The 23629-nt window shown below is 40.0% G+C and overlaps 2 protein-coding genes and 1 long non-coding RNA gene across 28 annotated transcripts in view; 2 read left to right on the top strand and 1 right to left on the bottom strand.

Moving 5' to 3' along the window:
• Positions 1-3268, top strand: part of ARMC2 (armadillo repeat containing 2) — a 90605-nt gene extending 87337 nt beyond the window's left edge. For all 19 annotated transcript variants that reach the window (XM_083731143.1, XM_083731126.1, XM_083731138.1 and 16 more), the window contains 4 exons: positions 702-815; positions 1466-1598; positions 1747-1907; positions 2953-3268. In XM_083731143.1, the coding sequence (XP_083587269.1) occupies positions 702-815; positions 1466-1598; positions 1747-1907; positions 2953-3077 (533 nt within the window). In that variant the 3' untranslated portion in view covers positions 3078-3268. The remainder of the gene's footprint in view (positions 1-701; positions 816-1465; positions 1599-1746; positions 1908-2952) is intronic.
• A 952-nt stretch (positions 3269-4220) lies between these two features.
• The window catches only part of SESN1 (sestrin 1), a 45119-nt gene continuing 25710 nt past the window's right edge, over positions 4221-23629 (bottom strand). Inside the window, exons 1-10 of one of the 8 annotated variants that reach the window (XM_083731315.1) lie at positions 19440-20006; positions 15347-15412; positions 14115-14315; positions 11936-12118; positions 10685-10924; positions 8912-9059; positions 7165-7277; positions 6776-6966; positions 5932-6076; positions 4221-5269 (exon numbers count right to left, since the gene is read on the bottom strand). In XM_083731315.1, coding sequence (XP_083587441.1) covers positions 5183-5269; positions 5932-6076; positions 6776-6966; positions 7165-7277; positions 8912-9059; positions 10685-10924; positions 11936-12118; positions 14115-14315; positions 15347-15412; positions 19440-19514 — 1449 coding nt within the window. In that variant the 5' untranslated portion in view covers positions 19515-20006 and the 3' untranslated portion in view covers positions 4221-5182. Of the gene's footprint in view, positions 5270-5931; positions 6077-6775; positions 6967-7164; positions 7278-8911; positions 9060-10684; positions 10925-11935; positions 12119-14114; positions 14316-15346; positions 15413-19268; positions 19378-19439; positions 20007-23629 lie in introns of those variants that run through there. The other 7 variants (XM_083731316.1, XM_083731318.1, XM_083731312.1 and 4 more) reach the window with 7 other exon arrangements.
• On the top strand, positions 9032-18320 carry LOC310841086. Its single transcript, XR_014562338.1, has 2 exons — positions 9032-9122; positions 17079-18320. It is a non-coding gene; the product is annotated as an uncharacterized lncRNA (long non-coding RNA).

Consider the following 23629-nt stretch of genomic DNA (forward strand, 5'->3'; position numbering starts at 1 on the left):
AAAGATTAGTATATCATATTTCTGTTATTATAATGATATAATATCTCTCATAGTATTGAGCAACAGTGAGAAATAGCACTGAAATAAGATAGCTGTTATCTACTTTCTCAGTTTTGGTTGGTAAAGCTGATCTCATTTGATAATCCTTGTGGATGTAATGATGAATATGAATATGAAATTTGCTCAGTTTGCAAACTGGTTAGGCTGGAGAACAGCAGGTTGAGTGTAGATCTAAACTCAAAGTTGCTCTTTCCCATTGTAGATTAAAAACTATGATAACAAATTTAAAGCTCACGTATTGGGCTCAAAAACATTAAATGAGAAGGCATTAACAGGAGTCTACACATAATCCAAGACTAGAAACTTTGTATTTCCTTGGATTTATTATACACTAGGTAGTTTTTTTGGAGTTGTAGTTACAGGAGAACTAGAAATTATTTTAGAATACCAAAAACTCAGTGAGTGATACTGAGTTATTGCTGGCTTACCAAGTGTAACCAAAATGTGCTTGTCTAGTCACACATCAATATTTTCATATGACAGAGATTCAGTGGTTTAGTTTCCAGCAGACTCTGGGCATTGAGCTTTCCTACTTCCATTCCTCTACGTTGTAAATTTGCTTCAATCATTTAACTGTGTTGCAAAGGTGACCAATTTCTTGAACTATGCTAAGTGCATCTTTTTTGCTTCTGTACTAACAGTGCTTTTAAAGCTACTTATGAGCAGTAATATGGATGGAATTCTGGAGGCCATTCGAGTCTTTGGTAATCTTTCACAATGCCATGAAATCTGTGACTTCATCATACAGCGAAAGGGTGAGTTTCTCTCCCATTAGACCAAATAAATAAATATCAGTTACATGACTACAGTATGTTGCCTATTCAAGTTTAACATATCGAGTGCTATAATCCATCTACACCAAAATGGCACCATTTGAAAGCATATGGATTAGAACAATGTGTCCGATAGGCTGCTTATAGCCCTTGGAATTCAGAGATTCTCATTATACCAGAACAGGTAATGTTGGGTAGATACATCATAATAACTCTCCATGGCTAGGGCCACTCTGAAATCATAGCAGATAAACCATCAAAAAGGCAGAGGTTGCAAGAATTGGAGGGAAGTTCAAGGACACCTATGGCCCATCGTGTTGTTGAGCATGTAGGTAATGATAAAAGCAAAGATGTTAACAGTCTGAGCTGTTGGTAAAGCACATCTTATTTTAGTTGTTATAATAAAGAAGTTTAATGATTCAGCTTTGTAGTGCTCATATTGTTGAGCATTAGATAACTGCAACTTGGATGCTGGGAGTGAGAGAGTGGTATTCCGGCAGCGAACCACATAAATTCATGGGTTGTTGGGTTCTTCAAACTCTCAACACACATTTGTTTCATTGTTAACACTGTGAAAATTCTTAAAGACAATTTTGTTCTCTGAAATAGTTCTTTCTTGCCATACTATCTAGTGTACAAGTTCATGATCGCTTTGCTCGATACCAAACACCAGGATGTCTGCTTTTCAGCCTGTGGAGTTCTCCTCAATCTTACAGTGGATAAAAGCAGGCGTAGTATATTGAACGAAGAAGGAGGAATTAAAAAGTGAGTTCAGAAAACTAGTGGGAGTTGGAGGGTTAAGTGAGCTTTTACTGACCTTTATGTTGGGGTGGAGAGAAACAGCCAGGTTTAAGGACAGCCACAGAAAAGGTAGTCCTGACAAAAGTGTATCTTTACTCCATTATTGCAACAGGTTGATCGATTGTTTGAGAGACTTTGGGCCTACAGACTGGCAGCTGGCTTGTTTGATATGTAAAACTTTGTGGAACTACAGTGAGAATGTTAGCATGGCCAAAGCTTGCTTTGAAGATGACGAATCAAACACCTTGCTCGTTATCCTTGCATCATTTTTAGGTAAGCTGTAAAAGCCAATCTCATTACCCTTTCTTAACAAGTACAATGAAAATACAGAAGCTACTCACTCAGGCAGCCATATTCTGAATACTACGTATAGTGCTGGTTACCCCCTCGCAAGAAGAGGTTGGACACCTACCCTAGATAGTGTTCACTAGTAAGATCCAAAAAGTCTTCCTTAACTGCTCTGAAGGATTCTGGGGAAGGAGAGGAATTCCTTTTTGTGCAAGTGGGAAACCACAACTGGATATCACCTATATTGTCTTCAGTTTGCTGGGAGGGAAATGCAAAAGGCAGAGGCATGACAGAATTTAATGAAGTCATTAAGGGAATGGAATATATTTTTCTTCCTCTTAGGTAATACTAGAATTTAGTGTTAATGCCATGAAAGTGACTGGCAGTAGTTTCAAAACAAATGAAAGCACTTCACAAAATGCACACGTACCTTATGGCAGCAAATGCCATAAATAATGGTAATGGCCACAGGCATAGATTGCCTAAAATCCATGGGGGGTGTATTTTTGTCAATAGTTATGCGCTATAATAGTACCTTCATGTTCGGAGGAAGCATGTCTCCGAATACCAACTGTGGTGAGGAGCAAAACATAGGGGAGGGCTGTTACCTTCAAGCCTGTCTTGAGAGCTGTCCAGAAGCAGTCAGCTGTGGGCCGTGATGCTGTACTAAATAGCGTCTTTGTCTAATCCAGCAGGGCTCCAATGTTTTACCTCTACTTCTGATAATTGTAATTCTATTGTGTTGAATCCAACTAAACCATATTTACTGAGAAACTACCTCTTGTTCAAATGGCAGTATAGCAGCTGTGTGAAATTATCTATGCAGTGTTCTATCTAGACCAGGATCAACACTCACTGCTGTACCATGCACAAGGTGGATTTTTAAGAAGACATTGGCACTATTTTTTTCAGTCTTACTCATGTTTACTAAAAGGAAAATCCTGCACATCCTGTGAAGAGACCCTAAATAATTTAAATGCATTGTTCTGTTTCATCTTGACTGATAATGTCATCGTTGTTCTTGCTGCAGATGAAGAATTAGCTCTGGATTACAATTTGGACGATTTAAGAGATTATCACAAACTTTACTGGGAAACAGAGTTCAAACCTGTGGCGCAGAAGCTTCTCCAGAGGATTCAAAACTGCAACTTTTGAATTCCTTATTTTAAGGTGGGTGCTGAGGATACTCCATTGGCCGTTTATGCAAAGTTGTGGCACTCAGTGCTTTGACAGAAAGTGGCTTTAGGTAGTTTTCTTTTGTATTAGGATGTACGTTCATTGTATGGTACCTTTTCTTAAATTTCCAGTGGCATTTAGGGATGTAAAAATAAACCAGCTACAGCATCTGGTTTGTGTGTCTTTTTAGAAAGCTAAAAATATGTCCCAAGACAGTAGAAGTTTGCAGAAAAGTGATTATCTCATGATGAGCAAGGATTCACTGTTCCTTGTCCTATTGACTTGGGATATTAAATATGCATTTATTAGATCGGATTGTAGAAAATAGAGCCTTGATGGGAAAAAAATAGCAACTTCTGGCCTCCCCTTCTGTGGTTTCCAGAAATTTAGAGGTGCAATAAATCAGCATTAAGAGGGTTTTTTTCATGAGTGTAGCTAAAATTAGACATTGCCCCCCAATCCTATATTTCATACAACTGTTTTTTAGATAATGGAGTGTTCTCATACTAACTCAACTAAGACATTGCCCATAGAGAAACTGATTATTACTTTTCATCTTGGAAATTTTTATATGACTTGCTATCAACAAAATAGTGGTGGAAAATCTCTACTACATTATACAGAAGAGGCACGTGCCCAAATAACCTCTATAGGAGATTTTGCATCATTAGCTCCTATTTGGTTTAATGCAAAACTACTATATTCTACTCTTCCCTCCGATGCTTTAAAAAAAGGACTGCATCTGTTTTAAAACTGAAACTAAACAACCTGCAAAGAGGCAAGCATCAGCTTTATACAATATCCTTGAAGAACTGAGAACATCTTTGGATGTTGATATTATTAGACTTCAATTGCTTTATACAGCAATTAGTAGAAGGTATGTTTTAGCCTAAGCCAATTTAAGAACCACACATTCGTTCTATGATTTTTTGGATCAGCATAAACCTTGTATTTTATTTTTTTTACTAGAGGAAATAGCAGATGCTTCCTGTTAAACTGTCAAGGGTTGCATTTTAGTTTTTTGTTCTTTCCCCTCAAACACAAATAGACAGCAGTGCAGGGCCAGATATCGCACTCACTACTCTATACTAGTTAATGCTAGTTCAAATAAAATGCCTGAAATAAGAACAGAACAAAAATTGTTTTATTTAAACAATTCAGTAATACTGACAGATTTTATAGCAGTTCATGCTGCTCATACAAAAGTATCCATATATTTTCCAGAAACAGCTGTATGCCAAACTTAAGGGTTTTATTGTTATGCTATTTTTCCTGCTTGACTACATAAGCTAAGTGATGGACCATAGGCATGGGTAAGCAAATGTATTGAGAGGCTGCCTGATAATCTGAATTAACTTTCCCACACCTTAGATAACTTCTAGGAACAATAAGAAATAGGAGAATGTTTGTCCTTGTTACCAAGCATTTAGCATTTCACATAGTTGCAGTCTTAAACAGCTTTGAAAATTCTTACTCCTTTTCACACTGTTGATTTAGCCACACAACCACTGTGAACAAGTCCAGGCCAGTAACTTTTTCTTTTAAAGCTAGACACTCCTGTTACAATCAAAACTGTTAGTGTGAATACAGTTCAGTTTCAAATAATTAGCAAGGACTTTCTCTAGTAACCATATAAGGCTCAGATTTCATTTGTAGCTTAATTGGAATTGCTAGTCTCTTCATTTCACTAGCAAGTACAGCAGCATCAAGACGTTTCCTTTAAAAAATATCAATTATTCTTATATCAAAAGCAGAAGTCTTTTTAAATTCTCCTCGTGTCCCCAGATTTTGTTATCTACTTGCAACAATACAAGATTTGCGTAATTAACTACTTGGCTGCCACAAATCATGGTTTCCTGTGCTATCAAGAGCAGGCTGAAGTGATCAAGGAGCCTCTCTGAACAATTTTGTCCACCAAGCCCAGTAGCAATATTCCACCAAGGAAGGAGCTGAAACTAAAAGAAAGTTATGGCACAATCGATCTCATGGCTTTTAGCCACCACTGGTTCCGAAGCTCGGTAGCATCTCCTAGTAGGCAGCACCTGCTGCACCTTCCAACCTAGTTAGCCAGCCAGCCAAACATTTCAGGTCATATAGCGAGTAATGGCTCTCAGAGCATACAGCAGTTCCGCCTGCATCCGCGCTTCTATGAGAAGCAAATTGACATGAACCTTTAAAGAAGAAGAGAAGAAACATATCTGAGTTTCAAGTATGTCTCCTGTCCAGAGTATTGTTGTCAAGCATGCAGGATTTCTGTGATTAAATGTTTCACTGGTCAACCCATTAGGCTGTGAACCCAGTAGCAGTGGCATGGTGGCTGGCCCTGGATTTGTAAAGAGCGCATGTTTCTCCATCTGACAACCATGGTCACAGTTTGAAAATATTAAAATTATTAAAATGAATCAACACAAAAAAATATTAAACCACTAGAATCCTGTGTACAGAAGACAGGCAAGTGGGAAATAGTGTCCAATACATCTCTGTGTGATAAGGTTGGCCAATGTAAAATGAAGGCACTGTGTAGAGCCTTCCCTGGGATCCAAGAACATACTATGTAGGTGCAGCAGGCAAAGGCCTACCTTAATGAGGTCTTTGATCAAGCTTGCTACAATGATGTGAACCAACATTATAATCCTTATTCTCTCATACTATGAATGTAAAAATACAAACACTGCTTATTTGAAAAAAGTATACAAGTTTGTAATAGATGGGAGATTAAATCTACGTAGAATCATGAGAGTTGCAAACAAAATGTATTGGCCTCATTATCTAACTATCAAGCAACATTATTGCTCAATATAGCAAAGTCAAAATATATGTTTGAAGAACTTACCTTCTCAGAGTGTTTGAACTGTCTCCAAAAGCTATCATACATTCTGTTTGTGGTCTTCTCAGGAGCACACACCACAGTTTTGATGTAAATTTTAAAACTGCGGTCCAGTAGCTGGTTAATTTCACCATAGTCATAGTCATCATATCTGGTTGGAATTAAGGGGAAAATTTTATCTCTCCAAAAACAAACATTTTTGTCATTACAGTACAATCAATCATACTAGCTACTTGACAGGAATAGGTGTTTCTGTGGATCTCCAACCACAGCCCCATGACAGTAGTCTTCTGAATATTTTCTCCTCTTCTCTGCAGTTGAACAACTTCCCTTCTCCAGTGCTTTTCTTTGCTTCCCACAGCTCTGGAAGATTACTTCCTTTGTGTGAATAAGCACTATCACATGGTACTTACAGTCCTACAAGTTTCTTCTGCCTTTCTCTATCCTGCAGATCACTGCTTCCCATGCCCCTATCCACAAATAATTCCAGTTCCATGGCGATTTCTTCAGGCCATGAACCTGAGAGTAGTATAAAATCCTATTCCATTCTAGCATTTTATTTTATTTTATTCAAATTAAGGCAAATTACATTCCAAGCCACTAGGCTGTTTGCTCTGACCTGGAACTCCTGATAAAGAGTTACTAAGAGCCACTACCTTCTCCTCTTGCTTATCCAATTAATGTATCCATGACTGCTACAGTTTGGGACAACATAACTTTTGATGTAGGTTTTGCAAAGTATTCTTTACAGGTTATATATACTAAACTCAGAATGTCAACAATGTCTACAATAACAAACAAGTGCACAGTGTTACCATAAAGCTGCCCATATACAGATAACAGGACCAACCTTATTCCAAACATACAATGGATATAATTCCAGATTGCCCGCCTGAGCATTGAGGTATCCACATCTTTATGCATAGCCATTGTGTTGTAAGTCAGGTTGTATGCAATCTGAAACTTCTCATCTATCAACTGCCCCACATCTGGATAGAGACGATTTACCAATGAATAGCCATGGTCTTCCCATGAATAGTCCTTAAAAACAAATTCAGTACGTGAGTGCAAGTTCCCAAGAAAGATGCCATTGTATTACACACACAGTTTTAAACTAAGCTTGGAAACACTATCTTATTTTCTTAGGATAATAGTAAAGCCCTACAATGAGCTTAGTGTATAAATACTAATTATGCAGCGCACTCTTCCAAGTTTTGTTACTTGCAACCTAAGTCCTACCTGAACATGGAACGTAGGTACTTGCATTCCATGTCTGGAGAAATCTTTATAGCCATAGCTAGTATCCTCAAAGTGGCGAGACACATCTCTTGTTGGCACAGATTCTTCATCTTCTGTTAAAAATGTAACAAAACATTGCAAAACTTAACACAGAAAGCCCTGATGCAAATGGCTACAATTTAAAAATTGAAAATCCTTTTCTAGACTAAAGGGATACAAACTAAATACACATGAAATCAATTAAAATTGAGAGTTTATTAGACAAAACCTTTTTCAAAATGCAGCACTGAACCTCTATGATAGAGGGCCACCAGTTCCCTCTCCTTCAGTTATGTGAAATTCAAGGCCCTAACTCTATATTTTGTGTTTATTTTGTATTTTTATGCTGCGAACCACGAAAGGCAGTATATAAATAAAATAAATAACATCCACATATTAATGCAAGTAGTGAGCATATAATTTCTCTACACGGCAGATGCAAAGTACAGATGCATTTCTTAACTATTTTCAAATGAGAAGAAACGTTTGACTTGATGAACAGAAAAAAATACAGGGCCAGAAATTAGTAACAAGTCTTCTTGTTTCTGGTCTTAGCATTTCAGGCTGTATATTTCAGGCTGTATATTTCAAGCTCGTCAGTATGGTCAGATGGGATTGAAACACATTGTTGCTTTAAGCTGAAAGCCAGTATTTTTAGGATTTCAGCCAAACTTTGGGATAACATGCAGCCCAACACTACACTAGTTTTTCATTGGTATGTCCTTGCGCATCCAGGTGCTCTTGACATGACACTGCACTGACACAACAATACTAAACTTTCTAATAAAAAATGAATGCTACAGAAAACCATGTCAGCAACTAGCAACATCCTGCTTCTAGGTTTATATGGCAGTGGAAAAGAGGATATAAACAGAATTTAAGATGAGAGTAAAACCAAAGTATAGCAAAAGGAGGACATCTTTAGTTTCAAGCACTATTTTGCCTGTGTATTTCCACCTAATCATGTATACATGTTAATGGCAAACAGTTCCTAATATTTAATGCTTTCTCTGTGTTGGTATGGCAACACTCCAGATGCAGACTCACTCCCCATTGGGAGGCCATAAATTCCAGACTCACAGAAGTAACAAGCATGGTCAGGTACATAAGATTAGCTGTGGTCTTGGTACAATCAACAGTGTTGATGGAAACAAAGTCCATACTCCCACACCCCATTATGCTCCAAAATAAACTGCACAGCAACAGTGTTAGGTGCAAGCAGACTGCAGATCTGCTTGTTGCTGGGTTTGTGTTTTCATTTTAATATACCTGGACATTCTTGTGTAGGTGCCTAACGAATGAAATAAACGACTCTAGGTGGCTGTTCCAAGTAGGGAAGGCCAGGGCTCTCTTCTGCTGCTAGTGTTAGCTGACAGCCAGTGGGAAAGGGTCACCTTAATTAAGCAGTAGACACACTGGGTGGGGCATCTCAACACACACATCCCTTGGCAACATACCTCCCTACATGCGTAGGTTTGTCTTGGGCAACTACCCAGATGAACTGATTAACTTGTAATTAAGATTTTGAGTTATAAAGGAGATCAGTGTTTTAATGTGGTGTTTCATTATCTATTCATGACAGTGGAAACTTGCTGTGATCTGGAATTGACAAAAGCATTTTGCTGTTTAACTTGATAGGCAACACTAAGACATGCATCACAAGCCAAGATGGTTTTTAAAGATATGTTGACTTTAACTATGTTCCCACCTGAGCAACACACCAACATGCTTTCTCTCTTTTCCTTCTCAAAACGAGTGGCCTTTTCTTCTTGACTGGCTTTAACATCATCTCTACATTCCTGTAGTTGCTTCAGTTTTTCCATAAGTGCTTCTACTTCACAGAAAGGCTCGGTGGTCTTAAAAAAACAAACCAATATTCTAATGCATTGGGATATTGTACTGAGAGTATACAGTCACAGGTAAGTATAAGCATTATACCATGTTCCAGTTCTATGCCTCCCTTACTTACCTTACTTATCTATGCTTACTACCTTAAATTCAATGGTGCCCTCAGTTTCGTGGATATTCTATTTGCCTTTATTATGCAATGATGTAATGCAGAATTAACAGTTATAGCTGTTTCTGGCTACAGTGTTTGATGCATTAGTAGCTTCGACTGAAGTACATCCTATTAAGTTTTGTCCAAAAGCTGCAGCTTGTGCAAAATGCTGTCCAAAGATCTAAAGTTCTTTAAAAATGCCTATTTCAAAAAAAGGTTCCACATTCTTAAAATGCTATTAACAAAAAACACAACAGCTACATTTAAAATTGGCATCACATACCTACAAGAAAATTTAGTTGATATAACATCCAACATAAGTGACATAACATCTAATTTCTGTCTATCACCTTTTTCTCAGGCTGTAGTTTGATGTAAAAGATGTTAGGAATAATTAAAACAAATGTTCTGTTCCCGCTAGTACTTCACCCCCCCCACCCGCAAAAGATAGCAACATTACTGATTAAACATCTCACTTGTGAAATGTGATGTGTTTTTTATAACTGAAATTCATTAGGACTGCTTTTCACATTGTGTTGTTGTTGTTAATAATAATAATAATAATAATACACATACATACAAATTGTATGTGCATTCTTGGGAGTTGGAATCTGCTTCATGGTAAGCCTGTCTCTCACCTTAGGAACCTTTTGATAATTCTCAGTGACACATTGTTTTTGACAATGGCAAAAGTCACTAGACCAGCTAAACCAGGGGTCGGCAAGGTTTACTTTGCCTTGGGCCAGTTCACTCCAGGGGAGATCCCTCCGTGGGCCAGATCACGCCCACAATTTTTGGCGCTGCGGAAGTGAGTCCCCACACTGTGCTGGTTTAGCACAGCCCATGGGGACTCGCCGAGCAGGCGGCTTGTGGGCTGGTTAAACAACCCCTGTCGGCTGCTTGTGGCCCATGGGCCTTAGGTTGCCGACCCCTGAACTAAACCATCATATTAAATTAGTGAGGACTTGAACAATTTCAGTTCAATTTTGGGAAACTCAGATCAGCTCCACACCTCTCACAGCAAATAAATTTCTTGAACTGACACTTGTATTTTTCCATATCAAGTGTGTACGTCAGGCATAGGCAAACTCGGCCCTCCAGATGTTTTGGGACTACAACTCCCATCATCCCTGACCACTGGTCCTGTTAGCTAGGGGTGATGGGAGTCATAGTCCCAAAACATCTGGAGGGCCAAGTTTGCCTATGCCTGCTGTACGTTATCCACATTTAGGGACCTTGGTCTAACTGGGCTTCCCTGATGTGTTTGCTTCAGAAAATACAAATACAGTTTCTACGTTCATACAAGTACAAATACATTTGCTGCTTTGAAAAGTCACTGATTTGTGCCCCCACCCCCAATGAATAAAAAAGTGCTACTGGGATTTTTCATATACTTTCATGTATATATACTTCACTACCAGTGGAAATGCTGGAAAAAAATGTTCATGTATGTAACTTACTTAATATATGTGAAATACTTACAGCAATATTTGCAGCTGGGCCCTGCGTCTCATACACACCATGATTTCCATTTGCGATATCACAAATGCAGTAGCCACTAACAGAAGGTGGCCTGAACGTGTGACCACCATCACAGTGAATTTCTGGGTTGATTCCACAGCCAAATGTGAAGGACGCAAGCGAATGATAATGTGTAAGGAGAACTACAGCATGGATCAGTTCTGCCAGGGACCAGCTATGTTCTTCAGTCTTTAGAAGTTGCTTCAGGAGGAAAAAAGATTTATAAGTTCTCTTAGAAACTTTGCTTGTAGCTACCTCACAAATCTGATTATACAATAAGGCTACGGATGTTTCTACCATGACACACACTCATGCTTTTATATCAGAAAGATCCTACTAAATGCAGGGACTGAATACCCATGAACAAGATTCTCAACTAGGTGAATACTTTATAGCTCTGCAACTTTATACGTGGTATTGCTCTATTATCAAAGTTGAAGGTAGTTTAGATAATTTTGAAACAAAAATGTACGCTAGCTAAGCTATGGGAGACCAAATAATCCTAAACACAAATTTCTAATTACTTTTTAAAGTATCTAAGGTCAGGTGTTCAGGGACAAATTAGTCACTGATACACTAAAATGATACTGTCTAGTATAATGAGAGCTAGTTAAAAATAATAATTCAGTTTTGTTTTGTTTTGACAAATGGAAATCAACATTAGATGGTTAATCTCAGGGTTCAAAAAGGAGAAAGAAAGAGAGAGAGAGAGAGAGAGAGAGAGAGAGAGAGAAAGAAAGAAAGAAAAGAAAAGAAAAGAAAAGAAAAGAAAAGAAAAGAAAAGAAAAGAAAAGAAAGCACTTGGACCTACCATGTCCCTAAATGATCCTTCAGCATCAGGTGCTATATGCGAACAACATGAATCATAGTTTAAGGATGGTGCCCATCCACCTGAGAGCTATATATCAAGACTTGGCAAGTACCTAGTACTATGCCATGCCCCCCCCAAAAAAAACACCAGCTGGTATCCCAGTAGTAAATTTCCAAGTAAGAAAGTTGTTCAGCACAGACACTTAGCACTTGTGTTTCTGTTAAGATGGTTTGAATGTTTTAGCATCTTATGACACAGCACGTGGTAGTAAATATTTAAAAAGGTATAGATTAAAATGCTAGAGACGCTTGAAAAGCTTTAAATATAAATAAAAATGTTAAGGGAGCTTACATATATAGTATTTATATGTAAATAAGTAAGTAAGTAAGTAAAATACTCACTTCAATATGTTCTTTGGTAATGAGCCATGGTCTGTGTGCCAATATTTTATTCAATTCACCCAAATTCTGCAGTTTTTGAGGTGCATTCTCTAGACCATTCAACCACTTAGGGTCTCCCCCAACATGAAGAAAGCAATTGACATGGACATTAACCAAGTAGGAGCACTGGTGCCTAGCTGCAGCCTGGAGGAAAAACAAGCACAAGAACTATCAAACTGAGAGATTCCCTGCAGGGAAGTTCCTTGCCTATCAATATGGATAATTACAGAGTATAGCTATGCTCAAGAATGGGAAACAGCAACAAAAAACCAAACTTGCCTGTGTAGTAATGTTTATGTATTTTGTTTGCTTAGTGGTTTATTTCTGTGTGTGCTTTGTAGATGGCAAAAGCAGTACAACAGCAACTTTTATTTCTTTACCATATACAAATGTATTCACTTTATAAACCAGTGTACTCAGAATCAAGTCCCACTGACTGGTTGCATCCAATGAAATTGTTCTTTCCACACAAATACTCAAGCAACAGAACTTCTCCTCCCTTATCTCCTTGCAACCCCCTCCCAATTTGCTCCAGAGGATTGGAGGATGCCCCCAGAACAGATTTAGGGGGCATGCGGGGGGAAGGGGTATAAGAGGAAGGGCAAATGCTTTTACACAAGATGTCCCAGCAAAAAAGGGCCACTTTGTTCCAGGTAAAATTATATAACATTGCAGCCCATAATTTTAACTTAAATATATCAGAGATACTTTGTTTCTGCTATTTTAGTCTAGTTCCTCCAATCCCTTTTATACATGAAGGCTAGAGAAAACAGCTTGAACACTGTTTTAACAACAGCCATCATTAGATGTTTCCTCCCACAACTGTCATTCTCTTTGTTCGACAGATTTCCTGGAAAGCTGCAGCAATAATACTAGAACCTCAACAGACAGTCTTAAATTATTTGGTCACAAATGAGCCAACTACAAAGTATTAAAAGATGCGTGACTCGGTCTCTTGCCATTTTAGATTTTGCTTATAAGCAGCCACGAGGCAAAATTTGATTGCAGCAACAGTGCTAGGAAAGAAGTTGTTTAAACCTTTTCCTCTCCTACATTATTTCACTAATCTAAATATATCCCCCCCCCAAAAAAAACCCTCCCTATTGTTTGCCCTGAATTATGCACATTTCAGTCGTTTGTTTTCTTTGGAGGGGAGGAATACAATTACTTTCCAGGAAGAACTAATAGCAGCTTGGAGAGGAGATTTAGACCAGTGAAACCTTTTCCCCACTGCTGCAGTCAGATTTGTTCAGGGCAAATAGAACTGAACAGAATAAGTAGAAGCTGACAGGATGAGGCCACTCACCTCACCTTCCTGTCGCCTTTGCTGGTGGTGGTCACCAGGAGGTGAAGGGGAGAGGCAGAAGCAAGGTACAAATGCACTTGTAGAGCCACAATCCAGTGTTCCCATCCGTGTGTTTGCACCATGCCTTTGTCACTCCACCTCTGGCTCTCAGTAAGCAGCAGTGGCATGGGTAACAGGAGGTCAGGTGAGTGCAGCTGCCCTGTTCCACTGACCACTACTAGCTAGAATGCCTTAAATAATTCCTCTGCTATTCTAGCCACTGAAAAATTATAATGTAGAAATAAGTAAAAACATTAGAAATAAGTGTTCCAGATTGCAAAAATTAAACACATTTGTTCCTCAATACTTTCTGACCAATATACACAACAAACATGCACAAGAGATGCCCAACGGTGTACCCCTGATGTTGTTCGACTTGAAATCACATCATTACCATCCATTGGTCATGCTGGCTGGAGCTGATGGGAATTGCAGCTCAATATTACCAAAGGGCTACAGGTTAGCCACAATATGAACACAGAATTCCCACAAAATTAACAAACTTCATTTATATTTTACACACACACACACACACACACACACACACACACACACTTCATTCAATTTAGAATTTTCTGACTGTACAGTCACTTAAGCATTTTAAAGAAACAAAAACTAAATTATTAAAATACACACAGGAATAAAATGCATGGGTGAGCATACATGTTTTTTAGTTTAGTGCCAAAGAGATTGTAAAGATACTAAGTTTCTCTTAAGTACAGCCATATCTGATATAGAAACTTTAAAAGATGTACAAAATACTGCCATTGCTTTCTGTTTCATAGTTTAACCTACCATGATACCAATGTAGTGTCGATAGTGAAGAGGCAGCGGGCCATCCATCTGCAACAGATAATGCTGAGTTTTTAAAAAGCTCTCCAGGTACTGTGGGTGGAAAACCATCACCAAGGCAATGTTGTCCAAATGCCCTAAAGTGGTGAAAGACTCTGCAAACAAAGCATGCATGTGGGTATCTTCAGCGCTCACTTGGATAATCTGTTTGAATTAGAAAAAGAATAGTAGCAAAACATTGTAAGAAATAAAGACATAGCAGCCAATATGAATATTTGTTAATATTTACTAGCTCCAAATCAGTTCTTAAATCTTAATATACCAAATGAGATGCTTCTCATAACTGAAGGACTTTAGTGAATCCCCAAGTATAGCAAATTGTGTGCTGGATCAATAACGTGTAATAATATGTTTATTATTTATACCCCACCCATCTGGCTGGGTTTCCTAAGCCACTCTGGGCAGCTTACACCATCTATTAAAAATTGTAAATCATCAGACATTAAAATTTTCCTGATATGTGGCTGCCTTCAGATGTCTGATAGCTGTTTATTTCCTTGACATCTGATGGGAGGGTGTTCCATGGGGTGGGCACCACTACTGAGAAAGCCCTCTGCCTGGTTCCCTGTAACCTCAGGCTTTATATCAAATTTTAACAGATAAGTGGACAGGGAACATATATTTATTGAAGGGCAGTATGCTAGCCTATAGAGGCAACAGTAGTACCCCAAAATGCTGAGCTATTTAAATAGTTAGCTGTTGTGGGAAACATGTTTATGACTACTAAGCTTGGCGTAATGTTAACCAAAGCCACATTGATAAAGCCTCTTATTACCACCCAAGTTTTATATCAGCCAGCGTGTGAAGTAGCCCGGGAAGATCACTTGTTCACCTTCTCTCATACATTCACACTATGCACTAAAAACATGCTGGTTAATTAGATTTAAACAAATATACATGTCCACTACAATTAAAGGGCAAGCTAATCCTTACCTACTATCCAAACAACACTGGGTTTATTAAGACAAGCTAGTATGAGTGTGCCATTAAATATCAAAATTCCACATGGACATTACTGTTTTCTAATTCAGCAGAATTCTTGCCAAACTCCTGATGATTTACTGTGGACATGTGAATAATACTTTGCAGCTGTTCCTCAGCCAATACTAGATTCACCACCACCCAAAAATGTAACAAGTTCTCTGTGTACTTGCAAAGCGTAAATCACCACGCACCTCCATCTCTGGGATGAATCTGCTTGGTCCTTGTCCCAGTGGTCTAGGGATCCTAATTCCAAGTTCCTAGAAAAGAAAATTGAACTTTTAGCTATAAACATTTCAGCTGTGGTTTCAGGGGAAAGAAAGAATTCACTGCTGAAACCAACAGAACTGTCCTTGTTGCAGAAGTGCTGTCTGTGGAAATTTTCTATCTGTGCTTCATAACAAGCCACACTTGTTTACAGTATACCATACTGATGCCATTAAAAACAATGCGACCTGGTTCACTGCAAACCTAGTTTTGCATAAAGCACTTGGCAAAGTGTCCAGAACAAGGAGTTCAGCACACAGCTGCCAGTTGACTAATGTCAGTGATACTAAAGGCTTTTGAAGTACCTCTCTGCACATCCGCAAACCAGAATGTGAAATCTGTCAGTATCTTTCAGGAAGCAACACAGCTGTAATCTTATCGAAGGTTTTTGCATGAGTGTGGGAGTTACATGCATTAACCACAAAAATATATGCAACTGTGTTTTTAAGTTCACTGTTTAAAAATGACAAAGAACAAGCAATGATTTCTCAGATTGAAATTTCATGTCAATCTGAAACACATCTACCACAATACTTTCACTAAAAGAATCAACAGACTCCAGTGCACAACTAGAATCCTACAAGTCAGCAGACAGTGGGAAAATATTTGGCAAGAACCTGTGGCATGGGCCACAACATGCATTACAAAATTAGTGAGTGGACTTGCCATATACCTTTACAATTAATGTGATTAGAAAAAGCCATCTGCATACCTATATCAGGGCCAATCGTTGCGCGGTGTGACTACATAGTCAGAAGGGCGGAAACTGAAACCTGCTGTGGCCTATCTGAAACACCAGGCCCACAGACTTATTCAAAGAGTGCTGCTCAACCCCTGCTTCTGGGAGATGCTGAGCAGTTTGGGAACAGGGAGAGGCACTATCCTTGGGCTGACATCAGAAGGGGAAGACTGAAACCAGCTGCGTCCAAATTGATGATGAGGATGATGAAACTCCCCTCATCTTGTCTTTTCTTTTGTTCTCCTGCCCTCCCCCATTTTCTTTCTCTTCCCCTGCTTCCTTGCTCTTTTTGCTGTTTGTAGCAGTTGGCCTGATGAGCAGTTGGGCATCATTTTTTACAGCTCAGGGTAACATTTAAAAATATTTGTACCTGACTATTAATATTTTGTATTGTATTTTTTAGTCTGCATAGTTGTTTGAGACACAGTTAAGTTCTATTTGGTATGTAGATTTGATTTCTTTTGTATTTCTAAGATTCCTTTACACTATATTTGATTATTATATTGCTTACTGGCTTAGAATCAGAGAACCGTAGCATTGGAAGGCACCCCCAAGGGCCATCTAGTGTAACCCCCTGCAATTCAGGAATTGTAGCTTAAAAATCCCTGACAGTTGGCCATCCAACCTCTGCTCAAAAACCTCCAAGGAAGGAGAGTCCACAACCTTCTGAGGAAATCCATTCCACTCTCAATCAAACAGCTCTTACAGTCAGGAAGTTCTTCCACACACACACACACACACACACACACACAAAAAAAACATGTTTACCCCATCCTTCTTCCCAAAGGAGCCAACACTTTAGCAATTTCTCATAATGCTAGAAGTTGTGGACATCCAGTGAAGCTGAATGCTTCAATATTCAGTATAGATAAAAGAAAGTACTTCACGCAAGGCATAAACTATGGAATTTGCTCCCACAGGAGGAAGCAATGGCCATCAACTTCAATAGCTTTAGAAGAGGATTAGACAATTCCTTCAGGAAAGAGCTGTCAATGACTACTAGCCATGATGGCTACACTCGGCCCACATGGTCAGATGCAGTATGTTTCTGAATACCAGTTGCTGGAAACCACAGGAGGCACATGCACTTTGGTCCTCAGGTCCTGCCTGTGAATCTCCCACAGGCATCTGGTTGGCTGCTGTGAGAACATGATGCTGAACTAGATGGGCCTGATCTAGCAGGCTCTTCTTATGTTAAACTGAAACTGAATTAGTTTGGTGTTGGAGCCGCCCATGGTTCCAACCATGGGTAGATATTTCCAATGCTCTTGTTCTCACTTTTCAGTACAGAAATAATGTGTGTTTTATAAAACCACAGTATTGTACCTCTTTAGTTATGTGAGAGCAAGTTAAAACTTCCATGCCTTGCTCAAATGTCACTTGAAGACAATAACTCACTGATCATGATACTGTTAATGTCAGCTGCCAGTTATACTTTCATGCAATGAGAGGCATTGCATTGCAGTCATTGCATTAAAGTATTTGACATCTCTACACAAACTGATACACACTGAAAATAAATGTTTTCATTTCAGCTTGAGACAAGAATGGTACTGTCTCGAAGAGAGCTATCTAGACTCAGAGGCATACTATTCTTTTTGTCCCTCTTGTGCATAAAAATGGCATGCCTCTCGCTACTTGCAGGGCAGTAAGGTAGACAGTCAACGAGCTTTTCTTTGCTTAGTCAGAGATGTTATCCACACACGCTGTTCCCACTGTAGCCTAACACTGTAGCCTAACATAATAACATTATGATTCATGACTGACAACTTACATCACTTTCAGATGTTTAAATTATTTGCCAGTTATTTACAATTTTGGCACTCGATGCCTTCAGACGACTTTTTAGAAACAGAAAATATTGTAGTGCCGGTATATAAATGTTAAACATTCCAACTAAGTTCAGACATAAATCAAGTAGGTTTAATTGCTTATCAATGCTGTCAAAATTGTACTGTAATTTACTGCTAATATTTCAGTTCCCGTTTTCATAATGTTTCTATGTTCACTACAGTCATGCATAAATAATTACTTTTAGTTAAGATTAGTGCTACTAAGATCCTTGTGATGTCTCCAAAGTTATATTTCTGATATGTAAGAATGCAGGAGACTGGAAAATTCCAGCATTAGTTACTGTTATTCATAAACTGATATTGTGGTTCGATGTGAAGTTTCACATTTAATTTCCCCATCAACACTTTTACTAAGTTTTCCCCACATTCTCCAAAAATTCTAACCATAGAAGGGAACTTGAGCAGTACACTTTATACTAGAAGGTGGTTTTGAAAAGACTGCAGACTATTACAGTGGTTTTTCATTTGTTGATCAAGTTTGTGTTTGGGATTTGAAAAGTAAGTGCAGGGGTAGACAGTGCTGTGCCCTCCACCTTGTTATTGGACTTCAGCTTCTATCAGTCTCAAGCATCATGACCATTGATCAGGGATAATGAAAGTTTTAATCCAGAATCACCTGGGAAGCACCACGTTGGCTACCCCATAGCTATTATCACAATCTTTTGTGTGCTACTCTAGAACATGCACATAGCAAAAACCAGCTTTGTCCTCCAAACACCTGAGCCCTTCCAAAATAAAGCTGCAGGAGCTGCAGGAGGCTTTCAAGGGAGAAATATTGCCATCCATGAATAAACAATACAAACAAAACAATTCCGACATTTAAGCATTAAAATGGGCTGCAATACCCAGTTTCGAAGCACACCCAACAACTTTTAAAGACAACAATGGCACTTAAATAATTGCCCTTGACCCTATGTAGAATTGCTTTGCCAGGTCTGTTGAAACCACAGAAGAGGATCTTTTACAAGCCAGTCACCCTTTGTTAGGTTCTTAGCAGGAGGACCAAATGAGCCTTCAAGAACACGCCGATACGGCAAACCAGGGGATTCAGAAGCAGATCCTCACAACGCTGCAACGCTTCCAGCATCTCCCCCCCCCCCCTCAAAAAAGGTGCTATTCTTCCCCTACATGCTTTTTCTGCAACCCTGCCTAAGAGCATGCAAGTGGGGGGTGGGGGTGGCGAAATGACAAGCGACGCCGACGAAGCCAGCAAGAACACCTGAAGCTGGGAGCCTTTCCGTAAACAGCTGAATCTACCTCAGGCTCGCTGGCTCTCACTCCCGTTGACTGACAGCCGAACAAGCGGGGCGCGAGCCGACTCTACTTCACAAGCAGCAGACTGAAGCACCTCCGAGCCCGAAGCGAGTCCCCCTCCTCCCGATGCATCCCGCTGGTTCAAGCCCCCCCCTTCCCCCCCTTTTTTTTAACCTTGCGGCACTGCTGGCTTCCGCAGTGGTTGCAGTAGAAGCCCGAGGTCCGGTTGGCTGTGCTGGCCAGCTGCATGCCTACTAGCTCGGGTCACGGGGAGGAGGAGCTGGTGGTGGTGCTGCTCAGAGCGCGCGACCGCCTCCTCGCCTCAGCAAGGGCGGCAGGCCGAGGCTTAAAAGCCAGCCTGTGGGCGGGCAGGCCCGGCACAAACAACAAGCCCAGCAGAGCCCGCCCCCTTTGGCGGCTGCCCGCCAATGACCGGGAAGCGGAGGGACTCGCAGGCAGGCAAAAGCGCCTGGGAAGGGGGGCGAAAACCAAGGGCCGAGGGTCTCCGGGGAGAGCGGCACCTGGATTTACGTCCCGTCCCCCTGACTCGGGCCGCGAGCTCCTGACGGCGACCCCGACCCTCATCGCCTGCTCTCCCAAGACTCCCTTCTCAACCGCCCTCTTTAAGCAGAAAAATAATAATAATAAAGAAGCCGCCGCGTTTTTCTTAGCGCTGATAAGAAGAGGCACAATATCCCGGCTGCAGGCAGCGACAGGCCCTGGAGCCAACTACCAGCCCTCTCCCCTCCCACTCTCCAAATAAAGTTCGCTTATGATCTTAGAAACCGCTCTTGGCAGCGCTTACGAAGCCTGGCTCTGTCTGGCATGCCTCCCTGCCACGGAATAGGCACTTAGGGATACTGCTGGGTGGAGGGCAATAACAACCACCACCACCACCACCACCACAACAACAACAACAGGGAAGGGGAACCAAGTCTTCTCAAAAACTGGACCCTTCCCAGTTGAGGAAAGGCTTGCAAAACGAAAAGGGCTCTGTTCAACAGGTGCAGTTCACTTTAGGCTATGCTAGCTTCTTCAGGGGATTTGCTAGGCATCAGCATTGTCCTCTCCCTCTCCGATCTGCCCTGATTTCAAAGTACCCAGTCCTTTGCCCACGTTCCAGCTACAGCTTTCCTTGCTAATTGTCTCACGCCAGAAAATGCTGCAACATGCTAGTTGTTGCTGGGGACAGTGAGTGTGTGTCAATTTGCACTATTTTTCAAGAACTGAAAGGAAACAGAAAAATAAAGTTGCAGAAGCCAAAGCTTTCAGTTGACTCAACATGTATTCACTTGCTCTGTACAAAGCACATTAACTCCGTGTGGGGATTTGTGTAGAGTTGGTTCACAGTGTTTACAATACATATCTCCCTTCAGGGAGGAAAACTGCTGAACTTGCAAAAAAAAAAAAGTGTTATTGCTCTCAACTGTGACAGGATAATGGGCTCTTTATTTTACTTGTCTCTCATAAAAATTGTCTCAAGACGTGTGGATTTTAAAAAGGGGGGGGGGGGTTGCCTATATCTTTATTGTTGATATGCATATTTGACACACCAAAATAAATCAGTAATTAAAGGAAGTCGAACTACTGTTGCTTGAACAACAAAAATATAATGATGCTAAGGGGAGTTGAACACTGCCTCACATATTACCCTAACACAGTTTAGTGATAAAGAATCTTGTAAATAGGTGGGGAAGGCATCTATCCTGCCATGAGTATTGGCTTTTCTTTTGCTAATTAATTCTACAGGTTCTTTAAAGGATCTTTGGTAGTCAACATATGAGGGGAAATATATTTTTATTTAAACAGAACAGGAAAAACGCCTTAACGAGTAACAAAAACAAAACCCCTCAAACAGTAAACCTCCTTAAACCTTCAATAATAAACCTCCTTAAACCTTCTGACACAGTAACACAAAGCACTCTACCACCAAGAAGTAACCCCAAAGGAACAATTTCCAAGGTAACAATTCCCCCACCAGACCTTCACTCACATATAACACCAGATCCAACCGTGGGAAGCCTCAGCAGCGTTTGGTCCATCATCCTCTTCCTCCTGACCCCATTGCCCTGCACTATTTATACCTGCCTCAACCAGGTGCGGCTGGATATCTCCATGGCCGCCACCTGTGGCAGTTAGGGCTCCTACTCAGGGCAATCAAGCCCCAGCTGGGCCACCCTTGAAGGCAGGAGTGCTCCTGCAAGGACTCACAGGAAGGGTTGGCTGCCTAAAGCCAAACCTACACCTCCTTGGTTTTTCTTCCGCATTTTCCACTACAGCTTCCTGATCTGATTGTGCACATAGGCAAAAAGAGAAGCTGTATTGTCATTTAAGCATTACATAACAGCTCTCTGCTTACATCAGATATGGGGTACTGTTGGACCTCCAAGACGTTGCTGAACTAGAACTCCCATTATCTCTGTCCATTGGCTGTGTTTGCCAGGGCTGATGGGAGCTGTTCTTCAGCAATATCTGGAGAGCCAAAAGTTCCCCACACTTGGTTTACACCCACAACTTCATTTAGAATACCGTAAGTTTCTTTCAACTCAAACAGATAATAGGCACTAATGCTCTGACCTTCTGACCTCCCCAGTGACCTTTTTTCGGTGGGCGCTGAAAGATCAGATATGCAAAGCCATACCTGGTGGTACCCAGGTACTCTTAACTGTTTCTCATACAGCCTAAAAACTTTGTTTCATTATATCTCCTCTACCACCCTCATTCTGAAGTTCTCCTAGATCACATCAAGCAAACATTAACATCCAAAATACCATTGTCAATGTTAAGACTGAAACAAGTACTATATGTAAATATCAAGTCCTTGCATATCCAGCAACCCTTCCCCCCATCTAAATATCATTATTTACACTGTACTAGCAAGAGATAAACAAGAAAAAAAGATAAGGTAAGTATAATGGAACCCACTTCCCAAATACCCTAGGACAGCCTGTATAAACAAAGAAAACTTCCACACAGAAAATCTTAACTCCGTCCTAATAACGAACTACTAAAATATAAATCCACATTACAGCAGTGATGTTTGCAGTTAAGAACAACAACACATAATATTTCAGTGTTTCATTTGTAGTTATATGATTCTAGTATGGAATCCCCTTCTGAAGGCTTATTTACTAAACAATTTCAAGTTTGGTCTTGTAAATGGCAAAGTACAAACGCACTGAATAGTAGCATGATTTCCATAGATATTATTCATGTCGAAGTGCCGACCAACACTAGAACATTATCAACCATTTAGGACTCATCTAGATCAGTAAAGAAAAAAATGTTTTATATGCTTTGTATATGCATTATAACACTGACACCAGATGGGGTTGTGGAGTTCCCTTTTTGCCAACGCGGTTTCACATATAAAGTTTACAACACGTTTTCCTGAAACGCTTCTTTGATGTGTCTAGATCCAGCCTTAGAATCACCATTTCCATGCTATGGAATACTCTTCCATGAGAGATTGCACAGGCATCCTTGCTAACTTTCAAATAGTTATTAAAGAACTTTTTATGCCGACACATCTATTCAGCTGCTTGAACTACAGACGTTCTTGGATTGAGATTGTCTGACTATGGTGATTCATGTACTGGTAACCTCAAGGCTTGACTACTGCAATGTGGAGCTACCCTTAGCCCTGGTCTTGAGACTCTAGCTGGTGCAAAATATTGCATTGAGAGTGCTGTGGGTCTAGACTAAGCATGTAACTCTGGTGCTCAAAAGTTTACACTGTCTGTCTATATGCTACTGGACCAGTTTCATAGTAATTCGCAAGACCTTTAACAACTTTGCTACAGGATATCTTAAAGACCACTTAATCCCTTATGTCTCTGCCTGATCACTGAGATCTTTGGGGGAGTCACTGTGTAACCCCCCCCCCCGCCCATGGCTCGGATGCTTGCCTCAGGAGCTATGCATTCAGTATTGTACGCCCAATTTTATGTAACTGCATGTGGAACATCTGACTCTTATTGAATACTTTTTTCTTCCAGCAGGCTTTCTGGTTTTATAGTTTTAACCAATTTGCCCCTTTTCTATATTCTATGTTCTGCAACCACCTAGAGATGATTGTAGTTAAGGAGTATATGAATTGCTTAGTTTAAATGAATGAAATAAAAATAATAGCATTGCCTTTATGAACATTATCACAAGTGTGGCCATATGGTGGCATTTCTGTATCTTGGGTCATGGAAACACTCAACATGCAGTGTTTAAAACCAGCAACAGCCTTCATCTTTCTTCTCTGGCAACTCTTATTGTCCAGGCGCCAGAAACTATTCTTTAATTGATGCCAGTGTGACTTTTTATAATTCAGATTAAATAAATCAAATTTTCTTCATTGAGATTCTAAGTTTTAA

The sequence above is a fragment of the Podarcis gaigeae genome (genome assembly GCF_964106915.1).
Source record: "Podarcis gaigeae genome assembly, chromosome: 3".
NCBI classification, from domain to species: Eukaryota; Metazoa; Chordata; class Lepidosauria; order Squamata; family Lacertidae; genus Podarcis; species Podarcis gaigeae.